General features: G+C 34.4%; 1 protein-coding gene across 3 annotated transcripts in view; it reads left to right on the top strand.

Annotated features, from left to right (window-relative positions):
• SPPL2A (signal peptide peptidase like 2A) overlaps positions 1-11,255 on the top strand; it is a 50,169-nt gene extending 38,914 nt beyond the window's left edge. For all 3 annotated transcript variants that reach the window (XM_081049133.1, XM_081049132.1, XM_081049131.1), the window contains one exon: positions 7,468-11,255. In XM_081049133.1, the coding sequence (XP_080905259.1) occupies positions 7,468-7,542 (75 nt within the window). In that variant the 3' untranslated portion in view covers positions 7,543-11,255. The remainder of the gene's footprint in view (positions 1-7,467) is intronic.
• The last annotated feature ends 8,459 nt before the right edge of the window (positions 11,256-19,714 follow it).

Here is a 19,714-nt window from a genome sequence, read left to right as displayed (position 1 = left end):
AGCATCTAAATGAGCCTCTATATGAAATAGGGCACTCACTTCAGATTTAAATAGATCAAGATTGACCTTTCTGTAAAATTCCAGGACAGAGAAAATCTTGATACCAGAATCTATTGTTTGAGTTGTTTCTTCATTGAAGTTAAACCCCTTTCTTCTTTTCATGAATATTCTTGGTATTCCAGTAAAGTTTGTTTGTATTGAAATTAAAGAGGGTTGGGAAACCCTAGCCTTTGAGTTCAGGGTCATGGCATTGATTCCTTCATGTGACAGTTAGCTCTGCTTTGCCCTATTACAACAAACTGCCCTCCATCCACTCTCATGCATGCGTGTCAGTGGTGACTTGAACGAAATAGAGATACTTTGGGTGGAAGCCTGCAATTCTGTTAGGTAAACAGTTCAAAGTTCATATCCATCTTGTGCTTGGTCTGTAGTATCAACTTTATTAAACAAGAGGTGATTAACACATCGTTAGACTACTGTAATTCAAAAAAGCACTGGTATAGAATTCTTTTGTGTAAATCTTGTCATTTCTCTGAGACTTGGTTAAAATAACAATACCTGCCTTGCCTACTTCACAATGCCATTGTCTCAACATATATTTATACACATATAACTAGTTTATGATCACAAGGTCCTTGACTAAAATAGTAAGATAGTTTATAACTTTTCCATTAAGAGGACACCCACATAGAGTTTTTTTATTTTTATAGATTTTAAAAAATAAAGTATGTCCTACAACACACACTCTACTACTAACCTTTGAAAGCCATATCCCAAAAAATGCTTTTCATCATCATTTAAAAAAAAAAGTTTCTTATTTCTTCATTTAGCAAAGGTTTATTGAACAATTCTATGACCCAGGTACTATTTTTGGTGCTGGTGATAAAAGATGAACAAGTTAGAAATAGGCCTCCTCTCATAGCCTCTTGAAAGTTAGAGTGTAATGAGGGAGGCAGATAGAGTCACTAACAATAATGTGTGATAAACGTATTAGGGTAGAGTGACATGAAATGTACAAGGGTAGGGTTCCTAGAGTTGGGACACCCAGTGCTTATGGTTTCATGACAGAGTCAGAGGTGATTTGGGGAAGGCTTTTTAAAGAACATTGAATTTATGTTGAGACTTTAACTGAGCCATGTGTTCTATATTGAGGGAACGATGTCTTCAAAGGCTCAGCTGGAAGACAGTATGGCATATTCTAGGAACTGAAAGAAGTGAAGGATGGCTATCATGCTGAATAAGAGTAAGGGAGTTGTGGGAAATGAAAACTGGAGAAGGAAGCACAGATAAAAGCCTGTAGGGCCTTGCAAGCTATGTGAAAGAGTTTGGATTCTATACTAAGAGCATTGGGTACCCTTTAAAGGTTTTAAGAAATTTAGAAAATAGATTGAAGGAGGGAACAGAACTAGAAGCAGCTATTACAATGAGAATTTATAGTAGCCAGAATTAGGAAGATAGTGAGACTGAGACAAGTGGACAAAGTTAAGAGAAATTTAGAGACTTTATTAATGAGATGTAATAGATTCCGTGTAGGGAGAAAAGAAGAACGTGGAGTCCAAGGTTTCTGGCTTGGGTTATTGAGTGGGTGGATGGTGACCCTGTTCACTGAGATAAAGAAGGGCAGCAGGTTTGAGGAGGAAGATGATGAATTCAGTGTTGGACATGTTGAATATCAGATATGAACTCAATTTTAGGCTTTTCAAAGTACCTATAGGACCACCAGGAAGAGAGAGATAAAAATACATGTCTCCTGATATGCAGGAAACAGACCTAACTAGAGATAGAAATTTGGGAGTGTCAGCATATTCGGAGAGTGAGTGAGAACGTAGAGGGAGAAGAGAAGACTCAGAAGAACTGTGAGCAGATTTCTACTGTTGGGGCACTTACCTGATTAACATTATGATGTAAGGACGAGAAGATGAGCAACGGGGAAATTTTGTTCAGGGTTGGCATTGTCTTGACTTAGGTTAGAATTTAAATTTGGGACTGTTTGTGAGAGCACATGTGCTATCTTACAGAATTAAATACAGTATTTCTTGTTATTTTCATCACCAGCATTTTATTTTTATTTATGAAATTTTCCTTCCTTTTTAATATAACTTTTAAAGTATTTTATTATAAAAATATGTGTTTGTTACACAAAGTTTTGAAAATGTAGAAAAATATAAGAAAATTAAGTCCACCCATAATCCCACCACCTGGAGAGAGCCACTCTTAAGGTTTAAGTGAGTTAGTTTCCTTGTATGCTTTTTGAGGTAAATGGATAGATGAGTAAATGGTACTACACTCTAAATAGTTCTCTATCTTGTTTCTCCACAGCATGTTTGTGTTATTTCATTTTAAATTCCTTGTAAAAAATCATTTTAATGGCTGTATAACATTCTCTCATATGTATGTACCATACTTTATTTTACCATTTCCATTGACACAGTACTTTCTCTCCAGAGAATTATCCAAAAAATAATTAAAAATTTGGGCAAAATTGATGTGAAAAGATGTTCAGTAGACTATTTCTGGTCATTTTTGTATTATAACAACTTACAGGCTAATGTTATTGGCAGTTAATGAACTAAAATTTTTACATAAACCCTAACCCTGCTTTTTCTTTATTTTTCCTTTGGTATTTTAATTACAAAGTAATGCATGTTTGCATTTTTTTAAACAAGCAATACAAAAGTGTCTAAACATAGAAGGCCCTTTTCTGACTTTTCTCTATCCCCACCTCTACCTGGAAGGGGCAGCTACTTTGAACAGTTTGTGTAGCATTTCCAGATCTTTTTTATGCCAACTCATACTAAAAATAGTTGAATATTAGAGATCTTATATATGTAGATGTAATAACATTGTGTCTCTGAAAATATCGTACAGCTCATTTTTTTCTTGGGTTTATCGTAGCACCTTTCCTCTTTTCTCTCTCCATGTTTATTGAGGAGAAAGGGGATGATAGGTAAAGAAGGAATTCAACCATGGGATGCATTTTTATTCCCTATGAACAAATGCTGTGCCCTGGACCATCCAAGTTTCATTCTTAAAAATTGTTATCTTAAACAAAATTATGATCTACTCCACAGCAGCTAACTATAAAGGGAAAGACCATTGCAGCTGGACACAAAGCAGTCTTGAATGGCCCCAGAAGTGACGACTTCAGGGCTTTCTGTCCCATGACATAGTAGCTAAATAAGGCAACTGTTGGTAGGAAAATCCATTTAAAAATGTCTGAAAAGATAGAACTTTGGTTATACACTTCTCACTTTTATAAGGTAAAGACATTCAGAATATAAAACAACACATAATAATAAGAAGCATGGAATCTGCTGCTAGACTACGTTTGAACTCCAAGTTTGTTAATTGAACTCCAATTTTGTTAATTATTAGCCGTGTGACCTTAGACAAGTTACTTAGTTTCTTAGTGTCTCAGTTTCTTCCAATATGATAATAATTATCCTACTTAAGAGGGTTGTTATGTATGTAAAATGCTTAGATTAGTGCCTGGCACAACAAAAGCACTATAAATGTATTTGCTATTATTATTTGTAGGAATTGGGATTTTATGTTTTGGTTTATTTGTTGGTTTGGCTGTTATTTTTCAATTCATTAACTAGATTTCCATTTTCCTGGTTTTGTAATTAAAACTTTGGGTCTTTGTTAAAACTAGTTCCTTTAACTTATTTGTGCAAGGATTGACAGCCATCACAAGCCTCAGAGAAAAAATTCTGTCAAATGCAATCATTTTCCTACTGGGCACTAGATTGTAAAATATGAAGAATGGATATTTGCTGAAATTTTAGGCAAGCTAGTTGCAGAACCTTATAAACTGCTGCTAAGAGAGGATCTGTTTTTCCAGAAAACAGGCCTTTTTGAAAGTTACAGAATGTAATACCTTCATAAAATTATTCCCGTTAATGTGAAAAAGAAAAATCTCTCATTGCTTTTGTCCAACCTTTAAAGTCAAAATTAATTTAGCTTGAATGTTGTCACTTGTATTATATTATAGGTTATATATAGAGAGTATATTATTGGCTTTGGCATCGGTTTTGACAAATCAGTTAATCTCTTAAATTTCCTCGTCCTAAAAATGAGGTTGGATCTACAGGCAGGTAAGAAATGTGTAATCCATAGTGGTGAGTTAGCCTAAGACTTGGTGAGGCAGGTGGATGTGACGTCAGATAAGGCTAGGCAGATGCTTGGAAAGTAGAACAGGGAACCTCAACAAACCTGATAAAATGGAGGGAGACTAGGTATGGACCCAGAGTATGCACTAGATAAGGATAAGCCTGAGGATCAGCCCTGCAGACAACCTTCGGGCAGTTACTGGTTCATCTCTTAAATTAACAGTATAATAATCTTTTCCCTCCTCTCCCTCTCCCTCCATTATCTTTATAGCGTTGCCAGTCTCTGTTTCCAGAATATCCCTTATGTCACTCTCAACTCAAAATCCGCCTTCTCGAAGCAGATATTCAAGAGTTCTCTAATTGAAATTAGGTTCACCTTTCCCCATATTTTTTGTAGACTTTGTACTTTAAATACTTATTAACATCTGCCTCGTTGTCTCATATGTATGCCTCCCTCATTAAGATACTAGCTCCTACGTGCTGATAACAGTGTTTTATACAATGTAAATTCTCAGTGTTATTAAAATTCTTCATGCAAAGTAGCTATAATGTTCAGTCCTTAATCCACTGACCTTTAGTCACTTTTGTGTGTGTATAAGCTTCCTGATTGTGTTTTAGCAGCCCTCATAAAATTAACAAAATTGTTACAAGGTATTGAAAAGTAAGGCACTTTTAAAACATTAAACTAGACCTCTATGTCTGTAATCTTTATATATAATCATTTTTTGCAGGTACCAAAAGTTTTTGCGACTGTTTTAAAATAATCAAGTATAAAGCAAGTAATATAAAAGAAAAGTCAGAATTTAAGGTGATGGAATGTTCGTTTATGCTGTTAATCATTTGGTTCATTCTGATGCCCGACAGAGTGCAGTGTAGAATAGTAGTGGTAGAAAGCAGGACTTTCCATGGAGACTTCTAAATGTCATGGGTAGTCCCAACAGCCTTTCTATGTTGTTTTCAAAGAGCAAATTATACCTCATTTGTTGCTGACACTTAAGAGACTTCACATATAGTATAGTATTTAGTATTTTACTGGATTTTACTAGTATTTTGCTTTCAGCTCTTTCCATGAATTTCTGTGTTCAAAAGAAGTAGTGTTTCTATGAGATTTCACTAAAATAACACTAATTTGGAAATCTTAATTGTATATTCTTTGTTATAGCTCAAAGCTACTCAACACTATATTTTCTATGAATTTTTTTTTCTAGAATGCTTCAAGAGTAGTGTTTGGTTCCATATATTTGATTTTACTGAAAATTAGTTCTAATTAGTATAGAGTAAATAAAAGTGTATTTTCTCAAAGGAGAAAAATCAGGCACTAGCATAATTACTTTGGCATATAGAACAATTAAAAGAAATCATTTTAGGGGATTTTTATTTGTTTGTTTCTAATCCAAAATCAGTGGAGTTAGATTTATGCAGCCACCTCCAATGGGCAGTTTTACTCTGGGTGAGAAGTAAGTTTTCAATTGTTGATATCCAGTACACAGTGGTTTTGTCTCTGTTAAATGTCACTACTACTTCTAATTATTTTTAGAAGTCACAAGCTGTCACTGACAAGTCAGAGTAGAGATACTTAGAACAACTCTGCTTTAGTATCGACAACTCTCTAGTTACACCACATTAATAAGGGTTTTATTAGAATGTTTCTGGAGATTGGTTCAATTATAAATAAGCACAGCTTTCAGTAAATGATGTTTCTATATTGTTTTTATTGAAAAGTCAGTAAAAAAAAAAAAGTACACACAGAGTAGAGATGCCCTCAATAAGATGATTTTGAAAGTGTTCTTTTAAAACACTAATACATTTCTATATTCAGGAATTAGATTACATTGCCAGTGAGGTACCTCAACGTTAGGAAAGAAGAGACATGTTATATTTAGGGTATGTAGGATATTATTTCATTAGGCTACAGTTGCCAGGGTAAACAAGTTTTGGGGAAGAAAGAGGATTTCCCCACCATCCATTCTGCTGAGGCTGCTTCGGTTTTCTCTCCCCACAGTTCCAACCTCTTATACCCAGGGCTTCTAAATTGTTGGAAGAAAGGGGACTAAATATACCTTACATGCTTGTCCTTTCCCTCCTTCATTTAAATTGTACCTAAAATCAACTTTCAACAATTTCACCTTAAGTTTCATGTGGTAAAATGCTTAATATGTTATCTATCTTGACTTGGCTTTTTTTCTGTCCTTGAAATGCTACGAACTTGTAACTACCTTCATATAGGGGATAGCTTTGGCAAATAAAGGGCCTCAAAACTGATTGTTTGGGAACTTGAGATGATTCATAGAGTATCAGGAGGTTTGGGTTGTATAAGCTGTCTCCATTACTTGAGACAGTTGTCAACTGAAAGCCTCAGTTTATGTTGTATTCTTGTCTGGCAAGTCCCGAGACCCCGTTTGGAAACGATTCCTCTCTCTCCTTCCTCTTCCAAGAAACACTAAAGCTTTTAGAATCAGTTTACAAAGATAGGAACATTTGTCTTGCTGGTCTTTTCTTCTAAGTCTTCATAACGGAGGAGGAAAAAAAGTGTATCACAATACTGAAATTTAATCACTGATCTTAAAATGTTTGACAGTATTCACAAAGACATCAAGTACTTTTTTCTATTCGTAAGGAATTTTATCTGAACAGGGTAAAAACACAGAACGTTTAAGCACTTTCTTCTTCCTTCCTTCCCAAATATGGAAAGATTTTTATGGGAATTTGGGCAGAGCTAAAGTGATCATTTGAGAAAAGTTTAACTGGTAATTAATTCTTCTAAAATAGTCTATAGCAAATGTGTTTGTGATTTTGTTTTTAGATATCATTTGACCTTTAAATACCTTCAAATTATTTGGTTTTAGTAGAAATTTTTGTCATGCAATATTTCCAAAATTTCATGTATCATTTTCAAATTACCTTAAGGTCTGTTCAAGGTGTCAACCAGATTATACTGTCCCCAAACCAGCAGGTATTCTCACAGTGAGTTGTAGGGCCATTTTTAGTTTTTCTACTTCTAGGAGTGGACACTGCCTAGAATGGTTTCCTGGAATAAGCATCAGGAGTATCTTCCTTTTTGTAGTGGAGTTCCCACTGCCATGAAGGACAGTATTCATATAGAGAAATGGAAGTAGTGGAAGATCCAGAGAAAGCATTTATCAAATTGACCTTGAATCCAATGATTAGGCTTCCTGAATGGTTCAGTGTCACCTTTACCATGTCTTTAGGAGCATGGATGTCGAACCAAAAGGAGTGCTCAGTTCCATAGAGCACTCTGTGTCATTTTGAAAAATTGGGGATCCTTTTGCCAAATTAGTGAATGTTGAGAGCAAGTTGAAAATGTGCATTTCCTAACATCTTTATTTATGCCTAGATGATGGACCAGCCGGACTATGCAACAAATGAAGAAAACCCTGTGACTGCTGGTGAACAGGTTGTCCAACAGTAATATTATGTGGACTTGCCATAACGTGTCAATTGATTTTCGACAAATAGAGTTCAACTTTTTAAATTGACTTTTGAATCGACAATCTGAAAGAATCTTCAATGATATGCTTGCAAATACATATTTTTAAGAGCTGGTACTGACAGTTACATCATAAATAATCAAAATACACTTGCTTTTAACCTATGTTAAAGTTGTGCCTTCATATTAAATAAAAGGATATGATATGTGTAGTTTTCAATATGTGTTATATACAGTATATTTTTCTAAAAAATGTCTTGATCCACCCCTGTACTTTTCTTACTGAAATCTGTTTCAACTCTAATGATAGATAAAAGTATTTCTATCCTAAGTGAGTTTCTGAACAGATTTTACTGTAAAGAATTATGCAGATTTTATGCTCTATAGAAATAACTATTTAAGACCATGCAAGAAAGCAGTTCAACAATGAAATTTTGGACTTTATCACTGCAAAGCTTAGAAAAATATAATTTGGGAATGTATAGATGCATATTTTTATAGCATACGTTTAAAAAAATTCCCAGTCCTTTTTTAAACTTGAGAACCTAAATTGCTTCAAATTGCATATGTATTATATTAGAATATTTTTCCAGGTATAGAGAAACATAATATATAGAACTAATCATTGAAAGGACACAATAACTGAAATCCACAGTTTTCTGTGGTCTGATGTTTCCTTGAAGATGTAGCTTAAATTTCTACATTAATATTCAATTTCACTGTGGTATTTCTGATCTCTGAAGTTTGGTTGATGCTAAGGCTTGATATTTTGTATAAATTATTTTTTTATCAAATTATATATTAACATATGGCTCATTGTTTGAGTGTAATATCCCTAACAATTCCTCCCTGCCCCAACATGTTTTTTTCCTGATTCCTACTCCTTTCCCCAAAGGAAACCTCTTAACCTTTTAATATTTTGGTGGTTTACAAATATATAAAGTGTGCTTCAGAGGAAAGAATTGGAGACAAAAGACAGGAGACTGGGTGTTAGTCTCAATGTAATTACATTACAAGATTTTGAGTAAATTGTCTTAGCTCAAGACACTTGTATCTCAGTTTTCTAATCTGCAGAATGAGTAGGTTAGACCAATTAGTCACTCTTGTACCTTCCAGCTTGAAAAAATCTTTCTCGTTCTTTGCTAAATCACAGATGTAACCTCGAACATTCTGCTGGAAATATAATCAAATTATATTTCAATTTTATTTTCTCTTAAGAAATTTCCAACTGACACATGAATTACAAAGGCAGCAGAAATTTGCATTTTTCTGTAAATAATGTATGAGATATGTGAACAAATCGTGATCTTTTATTCTAAAGCCAGTTCCACTGATTAAAAGGTAAAATTGATGCCTTTTAAAATGGATCAGAGCTTTAATGTTTGAACTAAATTTAGCGGTTGAGGGAATAAGATGCTTTTGATTAATTGCTAACTTGCTGATTAAGTTAAAGAAAACGAAGCTCCTTGACAGCCCTTTTTCCACTTAATACACTTCTGGGTCTTTTGGTAAATGACAAGTATCTGACAAGTAAGGGTTAATCTTAATTTTGCCCCCATAATATCAAGTTTGAATTTTTTCCAAAGAATATAATTTATTTGGAAGGCTCTGAAGAAGAACAGATTAAGTGCCATTTTAAAGCTTCAACTATATTTTTATTTGTAATATCAATAAAATGTTTGCCAAAATACAGCTTTTTTAGTAAAATTATCTGCATTCTCATCCCAGCTTTCTGATACTCAAAAGTCTCAACCATGTTATAAGATGAATGTTTAAGAAAATTTTACATGCAGAAATCTGAAATTTTTGTACTTTGATACAAATTCTTTATCCAACCATTGTTATCAAGGAGGTAAAACCTTGTTCTAGTTTGCCATTAGAATTTTATTGACTAAATAGAAATAAGAAATAAAAAGTGAAATTCTTTAAGTTTTTCCATCCTTAATGCCAACTTTTCATTTTACTTAAGCAATCCTTCTACGAACCCAGCTGAAAATATTTAGGAAAAATTACAATAAAGTACAGAAATACTTTATTTTGGTAATCAAAATGAACCAAAGATGGAAAGAGATGGAAATTTGGCTTTAAAAGGCAACATCATTTCTTCCTCTCTTGCCTCCTACCACCAATAACTTTGAGGTGAAGAGAAGTTGTTTTTTATCTAAACATGTCTTTAAAACAATAAGATATTTTATTACTACTTATTGAAAAAAATTATTACTTAGAAATTCTCTATGAACATTTTTGTAGCTTATCAAACTAAATATCTCAAATTGTAATATAGGTGATTTTTTTCCCTTCAGTTTAGTTTAGCAAAGATAAATAGATTTGTGGGGAAAGAAAGACCTTGCTATCCTAATACATTTTATATTCTTCTAGCTTGTATGTTTCTTTAGATTAACAGTACCTTATTAATAGAATCTGAAGTTTATTTCTCTTTTCAAAGGAGAAAAACTTAACCCATCTGCTGTTGGTATTCATAGATATTAGTTAAATATCCATAAAGATTTTGGTGAAATGGTACATTTATAGTAAATACAAATGAACTTTCTAGTTTTCTTTTGCTCTTTCAATTTTTGCCTTAGGTGTAAGCAAACATTTTTACATTTGACCAAAAAATATTTGAACTAATTTATTTAAGTCTGGTGTCTAAAATTTCATCCTGATCTCAACCAATGAGATTTTGAAAACACAGTAATTGCATTTCAGGCTGGTGGAACGTACTAGTGTACTAGTCTGAAAGTCTTTATTTTTCCATTAACAAGGAAAAGAATTCAGTTTATTGAAGGTGATGCCAAATAACCAATTCTACAGTTTAAAAACATATTTTCAGTTATCTATTACCTCAGAGGATAATTCTAAACAGGTTGGGAGAGTAATGCAAACGAAATCAAAATACTGAATATAAATCACTTTATGCTCCTGGGAGGAAGATACTATGTAACTTTAAGAGATCTGAATCAAATTACTCAACCTTTTGGAATTTGAAAGAAATTGTGTAGTATTAATGATTTGGATTACTGAATTTTCAGAGTTAACAAAGTGCTTGAGAGAATACAGGGCACGTTATAGTGAAGACCAGGTATATGAACTTCCTTGTTTAATGTTTCTGTGCTTAAGGACAGCCTTTGTATCTATGAAAATGTTATTGGGGGAGCAGTTATTTCTTAAACTAGAATTTTGAAACAGTCCCATGTTATTGCCAATTAAGGGGCAACTGAAAGAAAAAAGTGGAGAATGCCATCTTTGGTTTCTTTGATTAGGCATAAAAAATATTGTAAACCACTTCTCTTCCTTTGGAATATGGATTTAAATATATGTATCTCCAAAGTTTATCTGGTTAACCTGCAGGATTTTTCAGTAAAACATGTCAATGTAAATTTGGTAGTTTTTGCCTATTCATACATTCTGTTATATTTTGTTTAAATGAGATCCTTTTTAAAACTACATGATTGAATTTTTACTTCTTAGATGATTGGTTTGAGTGTGGAATTCTTTTTTTAATACTTTGATATGTAAGTGTAAATTAATACTTTATAACACTATTAGGCTTTATTTTTTTTATGGGACATGATTTAAAATTTTTTGAAGTGTTAATTTAGCAGTGCTTTGAAACTCTTTACATGTGCCAATACTGACAAAAAAACAAATTTTAATGTATTGAATTCACTATGGTATTCAATAAATTTTATTTTAAAATAAAATTTGAACTTGTTTTATTTTGACTGGTAAAAAATAATTGAAAATGGACTAAAAATGTACTGGATCTCGTCCACATAAGGTACAAATGGTAATAATCACTTAAGAAATTGTGTAGTTATTTAAGTCTGACAAATTATCCATAAAACCTGGATTCTATAAGTGTCACTTACTGGAAATTTATATTGATACATGAAAGCCCTCAATAAATATTTATTGAATTAATGTATGTACAGACTTTTTTACCAAAAAGTTTTTGTACATCTTGTGATGAACATTCCTGGCATTTTCTACTTATTAAAAAAAACAAGTTTACTGTAAAACAGTATGCCGTGTTATGCTGGCAGCAGCGTCATACATCTCATGTGTACTGCATCTCTTGATTGCATCATTTTCTCTTGTGCTTGATTTAATCTCATGTTTTTTGTACAGTAAGATGCTTTATAGGTTTGTAACCTAAGAGCAATAGGCTAAACTATACAGCCTAGGTTTGTAGCAGGCTATTCCATCTATGTTTGTGTAAATGCACTCTGTGATGTTCGCACATCCACAAAATCATCTAACCGCACATTTTTCAGAATGTATCTCTGTTGTTAAGTGGCCCATGACTGTACATGTTAAAAAAATGGACATGATGCCATTGTCACATCTAAAAAAAATGAACAATAATTATTTGGTATTGTCTTACATCTGGTTCATAACCAAATTTTTCAAGTTGGCTCACAAATGTCTTTAGCTGGTTTGTTGAATTGAGATGCCACCATAATTCTTAAATCAAAATCACTTATGTGTACAACCTGATTGTTCATCCCTCAATTTTATGTGATTAAGTCTCTGCCTGAGAATGAAATTTAGGGGTTGCTTTTTTACCTAAGCTTCATCAGTTGTTGGTTTTTGTTTCTTTTCACTTTCTGAGGACATAGTTGAATCAAAAGATTTAGGAATAGCTACACCATCAAAAATAGTTTTAGAAAATTACCATTGTTTACCATACTTTGATACATTTAGTCTTAGACCCCTTTAAACACTCTATCCAGCCAACGTAATCCATTAATTAAAGTCTCACATACTCTTCAGAGAAATTCATGTAGTCCCAGTAATAACATTCTTCATCAACACAAAATCTTTTGTTAAATTTTTTTTTTTATTCGGGAACAGTGTGTTTTTCCAGGACCCATCAGCTCCATGTTAAGTCGTCGTTTTCAATCTAGTTGTAGAGGGCGCATCTCAGCTCCAAGTCAAGTCGTTTTCAATCTAGTTGTGGAGGGTGCAGGTCCCTGGTCCATGTGGGAATCCAACTGGCGACCTTGGTGTTATGAGCACTGCACTCTAACCAACTGAGCCAACTGGCTGCCCTTTGTTAAATTTAAAGGAGAATTTCTCTCTATGGTTATTGGTCATTTGTTCTAGCTTTTGCCTAAATCTAGTCACTTGGGGCAGAATTTGAAATTTTGAGGAAGATATTTTTTCTTTTCAAAATAAAGCCAAAGGGAAATATGTTTATTTAAACATTTAAAATATGTTTATTACTTGTATATTGTCTAACTAATTAGCATATTCACATACAGTAAAATTGAAGAAGGCTGCTTTTCATCCTCTCAATTATTCAAGAACTATTTCTTGAATACCTATGATATACCAGGCACTGTACTAGGCTACTGGGGTTATATATTAATATTTGAAACATTTCAGGTATTTAGGGTTGCCATGTTATAAGCTTTCTTCTTCCTAACCAGGTTAATTCTTTTGAAAGAATGTCTAAGAAAAAAAAATCCATTAATCCTCTATCCAAAGTACAGCAAAATGTGTTGGAACTGGTTTAATCATTCTGTTTATGTAAGCAAAGGATTGCCAAGCATTTATGAGTATGTAATTTTAAGTGACGGGAAATTATATAAAATAGACATATATTGGCTCTTAAATTATTTTGATGCTTTGAGTTTAATAGTTTTAAGGCATTCTAAGTTGTTCCTCTTCAGTTTTGAGATACAGTGTCCTTTCTCAGTTGCCCAGGCACTCACAGTGGTGGCAAATCTATTCAAGGAGAAGTCAGAGCATGATTAATGTGGGAACAGTCAAATAAGCCGACTATTTGGACCTAGTGAAGTACACAAAGATTCTTGATTAGCTGATTAAATAGTCTGAGGAAAAAATTCTGTGAAAGAGTGAATCTTATATAATCTGTTCTCTATTAATGACAGATTTCTCAGTTTTGTTTTACTGTCACAAGAGGTAATGTAGCATTAGGGTTAAGGGCATACAATCTGAATTAGACTATCTTGGTTAAAACCTTGGCTGTACCCTGTTCCTCAATTTCCTCTGTACAAAAGGGATGATAATAATAGTTTCTCATAGAGTTGAGAGGATTTAATAAGTCAATGCATGTTAAGTGAGTAGAATATCTGGCAAATAGAATCTATTAAATAAATGCTAGCTATTCAATGTAAGGAAGTAATAAATCTGTTGCTTTCAAACTATTTTTTTATGGAGCCTGCTTTTACATAAGGTAACCTCTCTATTGTGTGGATGTCAAGGTGTGTAAAACGTTTTAAATTGTGGGAAGTCATAAAATCTGGCTAATGTCAGAGATAGTAATCATTCATAAGTTGTACTACTTATTAGACACCAGGTATAATATAAACATAAATTTATAATATAAACTTACGGTAAACTTACAGCATTCTAAAAATATATTTTCTAAATTAAAATTAAGCTTCTTTATTATTAAACACCTTAAAACCTCAGAGTCTATTAATGTTTAAAGTGTTTGCTTTAGAATTGCCATATTCCTACTACAGCTGTTCAGGCGTTTAAATCAACAAAATGTATATGAGAGCGCCTAAATGTAAATGTAACGCCAAGTATTCTTTATATTTGTTAACATTTAAATTACAAAAACAAGAAATTGGGGGGCTAATCACTGACATTTTTTGGATTGACTGAGTTTTTTAAAATCTGTTTCTCCTCTACTGTTTGGGAATTATATCATTTATTTCTATTCTTCTGGTTCTTAATCTTAATTTTTAATGTTATGCAACTTTAAGTCTAAAACACTATGACTATAAGAGAAAAAAGAAAAAAAGAAAGAATAATAGAACAGTATGACTATTTCTACCTTCTTTTAAAACAATGAAAAGGCCTTGCTTGGAATGATGGTCCTCAAACATTCTTGTTTGCATATCACCTAAAATAATTTTGAAAAACTACTTTGGATAAATGGATATTAACTACACTTATTGTGGTAATCATTTTGCAATACATACATAAATCATTATGTTGTACACCTGACACTAATATAATGCTATATGCCAATTATTTCTCAATAAAAAAATCAGTGTAAAAGAACTAGTATGTAACTCATATATTTTTCGTCATATTTTTAAATATTTTCCATAAATGTAATTACCAGAACATTACATATTTGGGAATTTTAAAATAATGAATTTTATTGCTTGAAATTTAAACAATGATTTCATACTCGTCATTCATTTAAGAAAGTTAACAAACTTGTTCAAAAATAGGAAATTTTATGTCATTCTTTTTTTGTCCTTATGTTTTTACTGTAGTTCTCTTTTATTTACTAATGGACTTTATTTTTATAGCAGTTTCACATTTACAGAAAAACTTGAGCGAAAATTGCATTTGGCCCTTCACATCCGTCCCACCCAGTGTCCCCTATTAGTAACATCTTATGTTAGTGTGGTGCATTGGTCACACTGATAACATTGTTATTAACTAAAGAATACGATTTATCAGGATTCACTGTTCGTGTTGCACACTCTCTGGGTTTTGACAAATGTATACTCATATGAGTTCCGACAATTAAGCTCGCAAACTCATCCTAGAAAAAGTGCTACATACCTCATTGCTAAAATCACTACGGTCACCTTCAAAGTACTCCCCTTGGGAAACCATGTATAAACACCAGCGTCTAGTCCTTCAAAGCAATTTCGGAACTCGTTTTCTGGAATGGCCATCAGAGCTGTCATAGTCTTACTTTTGATGTCTTGAATGTCATCAAAATGTCTTCCTTTCAATATTTCCTCTATCTTCAGGTAAAGAAGGAAGTCATTGGGGGCCAGATCAGGTGAGTAGGGAGGGTGTTCCAATACAGTTATTTCTTTACTGGCTAAAAACTCCCTCACAGACAGTGCCGTGTGAGCTGGTGCATGGTCGTGATGCAAGAACCATGAGTTGTTGGTGAAAAGTTCAGTTCGTTTTTGTCTTTTTCATGCAGCCTTTTTAGCATTTCCAAATGGTAAACTTGGTGAACTGTTTTGTCCAGTTGGTAGAGATTCATAATGAATAACCCCTCTGATACCAAAAAAGGTTAGCAACATCGTTGAAACAAGTTTACGAACTTAATTGTCAGACCTCGTATGTGTCTACATTATAGTATCATATATAATAGTTTCACTGCCTTAAAAATACCCTGTGCTCCACCTATTCATCATTCCCCCCGCTCCCAAGCCTTTGGCAACCACTGATCATTTTAATGTCGCCAGAGTTTTGCCTTGTCCAAAATGTCATACAGTTGGAATCATACAGTATGTAGCCTTTCAGATTGGCTTCTTTCACTTAGCAATATTCACTTAAGGTTCTTCTATGTCTTTTCACAGCATGATAGTTCATTTCTTTTTATCACAGAATAATATTTTATTGTGTGGATGTACCACAGTTTGTTTATCCACTTATTGAAGGACATCTTGGTTACTTCGAATATTTGGCAATCATGCAAAAGGCTGCTATTAACATTGGTGTGCAGGTTTTTATGTAGATTTAAGTTTCCAGCTCATTTGAGTAAATACTAAGGAGCACAAATGCTGGATTATATTGGAAGAGCATGTTTAGTTTTGTAAGAAACTGTCGTATTGTGTTCCAAAGGGTCGGTACCATTTTGCATACCTACCAGCAACGAATGAGTTTTCCCTATTGCTCCACATTCTTGCCAGCATTTGGTTTTATAAGTGTTTTGAATTTTTGCCATTCTGATAAGTCTGTAGGGATAACTTATTGTTTAATTTTCAATAGAGCTCTTTTCATAAGCTTACTTGACATCCGCATAACTTCCGTGAGATGTCTGTTCATATCTTTTGTCTTCTCTTCAGATTTTTTAATCTTAAGATTTTTAAATTGAGTTGTTCATTTTCTTATTGTTGAGTTTTAAGATTCTTTGTATATTGTGGATATCGGGCCTTTATCAGATATGTTTTTTGCACATATTTTCTCCCAGGCTGTGTGGCTCGTCTTTTTATTCTCTTAATAGTATATTTCATAGAGCAGAAGTTTTTCATTTTAATTAAGTGCAATTTATTAATTTTTTCTTCATGGATTGCTTCATGGATTCATGAAGCAAAAATTAATATAAGACCCGGTCTTATGTAAGACCGGGTCTTACATTATATTAAAATAAGACCAGGTCTTATATTAAAATAAGATTGGGTCTTATATTAATTTTTGCTCCAAAAGATGCATTAGAGCTGATGGTTCAGCTAGGCCTTACTTTCAGGGAAACATGGTATGTGCTGTTTGCAAACTGGAGACCCAGGAATGCTGGTGGAGTAGTTCTGATAACCAGAGGGCTGATGGTATAGTTCCTTGTCAAGGGCCAGAGAAGACTGATGTTCCAGCTCAGCAGTCAGGCAGAAAATAGATTCGCAAAAAAAAAAAAAAAAAAAAAGAAAATAGATTCGCCCTTCCTCCATCTTTTTGTTCTATTCAGGCCCTCAACTGATTGGATGATGCCCCATCCACACTGGAAAGGGCAATTGGCTTTGCTTAGTTCACTACTTCAAATGCTAATATCATCCAGAAACACCCCCATTGACATCCCGAGAAATAATGTTTAATCTGAGCACTCCATGTCCCAGTCAAGTTGACACATAAAATTAACGATCACAAGAGTAATCAGAGTTAGTGTTCTAAGGCAGTGGGCCTCAAAACTGGGGTATATATGCCTATGGTGATATACAAAGACTTTTCAAGGGATAAGGATAGTATTAAGGAAATTGATGTTTAAGAATTGATTTTATAAGGGCAATTTTGTTTCATATTTCTCTCACTTCTACTTTATTATAGGATATCTTACATACCATACTCAGTAGAGAATTGGAGACTTAAAAGCTAAGGCCAATCAATGTAGTTGATCAGGTTAGGACAAAACGTTTCAGGAAAGGGGCACAAACAGTAGCACAAGGCCTGAGTCATGAAAGGGAGTCACCTAGAACACTGTGTAATCTGCAGTAGATGTTCAACAAATATGATGAGTAAATGGATGGCTGATTGATTATACTATGGGAACACAGAATTCCACGTTCTGTTCCACCTTCTGCAACCCTCTGATATGTAGGAAAAGCACCACATCTTAATCAGACATGAAACTCTGCATCCCAGAATCGGGACAGTTACATCTTCAGATTCTGGCCTATCAGAGGGTTTATTTTTTAACTTCAACAAATATTATTGAATGACTCCTACATATGTGTCATCAAGGCAGGAGACACTGGTGAGTAAGATGGATAAGGTTATGATCCTTGAACATTTAGTGGCAAGATGTAGGGGAATGGCAAGTAAGTTGATAATTAGCACACAGTGAGATAAATGCTATAAGGGAATATACAGTGTACAACAGGAACATACAGGAGGAGCACCTAACCCAGATTCAGTGTGCTGGGGAGAGGAAGAAAAACAAAAAAATTTTCTTTGAGAAAAAAAATTTTATTTTTAATGTTTTATAAAAATTCATTTAGTTTTTAAAAAATTTTATTCAAATATAGTTGGTATACAATATTATATTAGTTTCAGGTGTACAATATAGTGAGTCACAGTTACATACCTTACAATGTGACCACCTCACTAAGTCTAGTACTCATCTGTCACCATGCACCCTTTTCACAGTATTATTGACTGTATTCTCCTTCACCTCTTTTTACCCATCCCCAACCCCTCGCCTCTGGGAACCATCAGTTTGATCTCTGTTTGTGTTTGGTTTTGTTTTCTTTCTTGTTTTTTCTTTTTTCTTCCTGATTCCACATACGAGTGGAACATACAGTATTTGTCTTTCTCTCTCTGCTTATTTTACTGAGCATAAGACCCTCCAGGTCCATCAATGTTGTCACAAATGGCAGAATTTCATTCTTTTTATTGCTGAGTAACCTACATATTCTTTATGCGTTCATTTATTAATGGACACCTAGGTTGCTTCCTTATCTTGGCTATTATAAATAATGCTGCAATAAAAAAATTCTTAAATGAAGAGACTTTCAAGTTGAGTCATGATAGACATTTGGAGAGGATAGGAAGGAGGCTAGAAGGGTCTAGAGATAAGCCTGGAGAAATAAAATAAGGTCAGATACTCGGTTGTTTGGTCTTGTTATAAGATCAAGAGCCACTGACGGTTTTTAAGTACAGAAGAAACTTAAGGATCATTCTTACTAAATTAACCCTAGGGAAGAGGCTCTTTGGGTTTGTTACTGGAAATCCAGCCTGTTATCACTTAAAAGGGTTGATATGACAAGGTTATGCCTGTCCTCCTGTGTTTGAGTGTTCTCTTTATCTGGAACACACTTTCTCTCTCTCTCTCTCTCTCTCTCTCTCTCTCTCTCTCTCTCTCTCTCTCTCTATATATATATATATATATATATATATATATATATATATATATATATATATATATATATATATACCCTTCCAATTCTTCCCGCAAGACCCAGTGTATATTCTATTGCTTCCAAGCTTTCCATATATCCCCCAATAAAGATAGGCGTTGGATCACAGAGGGTCAGAGGAACTCCTGAAGCGGAGGAACTCAAAGTTTTCAGGGAGTAGGAATGCGATGTGTGAAAAGTAACATTTGGTCAGCTATCACTGACAGTCAAACCTGGGTTGGTGTGATAGCCAAGGAAGAGACAGAGAGGCATGCGTTTGACCCAGGAACGACCAGTCTCTGGTTAGGTGTGCGGTGTATGAGTGTCTGGGCGATATCTCTGGAGAGAAAGGATGGTGCCCAAAGTTAGAGCCGGGAGAATTTTTGCTGGCAGAAACAGAGGAAGCTAAAGCACACGATCTGGGGTAAGATGATTTTGCATTTTGGACGAGGAGAGTAATATTTAAGGCCTATCCGAGACCAGAGAAAGGGCTGCGAAGTGCTCCTTAAGAGCGCAGCCGGAGGCCAGGCCCAGTGCTCGGAGATGCCGCACCTCCAGCCCGTTTCCTGAGGCCATGGAACCCTAACCCTCAGCTACTCAAGCTTCCTCAAGTTCCACTCCCGGAGCTGAGACAGAGGCTTTGTGCAAGTCTCTCCTCGGTATCCAATGGAGCTCGGAGTAGCACACCCCACCCGTCGGGAAACCCGGGCTGGTGGGGGTGGAGGCGCTCGTGCCAAGCGCGTGCGCGCGACACGCAGGGAGGCGGCCTGAAAAAGACAGAGCGCGCGCCCTTCACGTGACCCGGCCCC

This window comes from Rhinolophus hipposideros (assembly GCF_964194185.1).
Source record: "Rhinolophus hipposideros genome assembly, chromosome: 5".
Classification (NCBI taxonomy): domain Eukaryota; kingdom Metazoa; phylum Chordata; class Mammalia; order Chiroptera; family Rhinolophidae; genus Rhinolophus; species Rhinolophus hipposideros.
The sequence above is the reverse complement of the archived record's forward strand: the minus strand, read 5'-3'. Positions and strand labels throughout refer to the sequence as shown.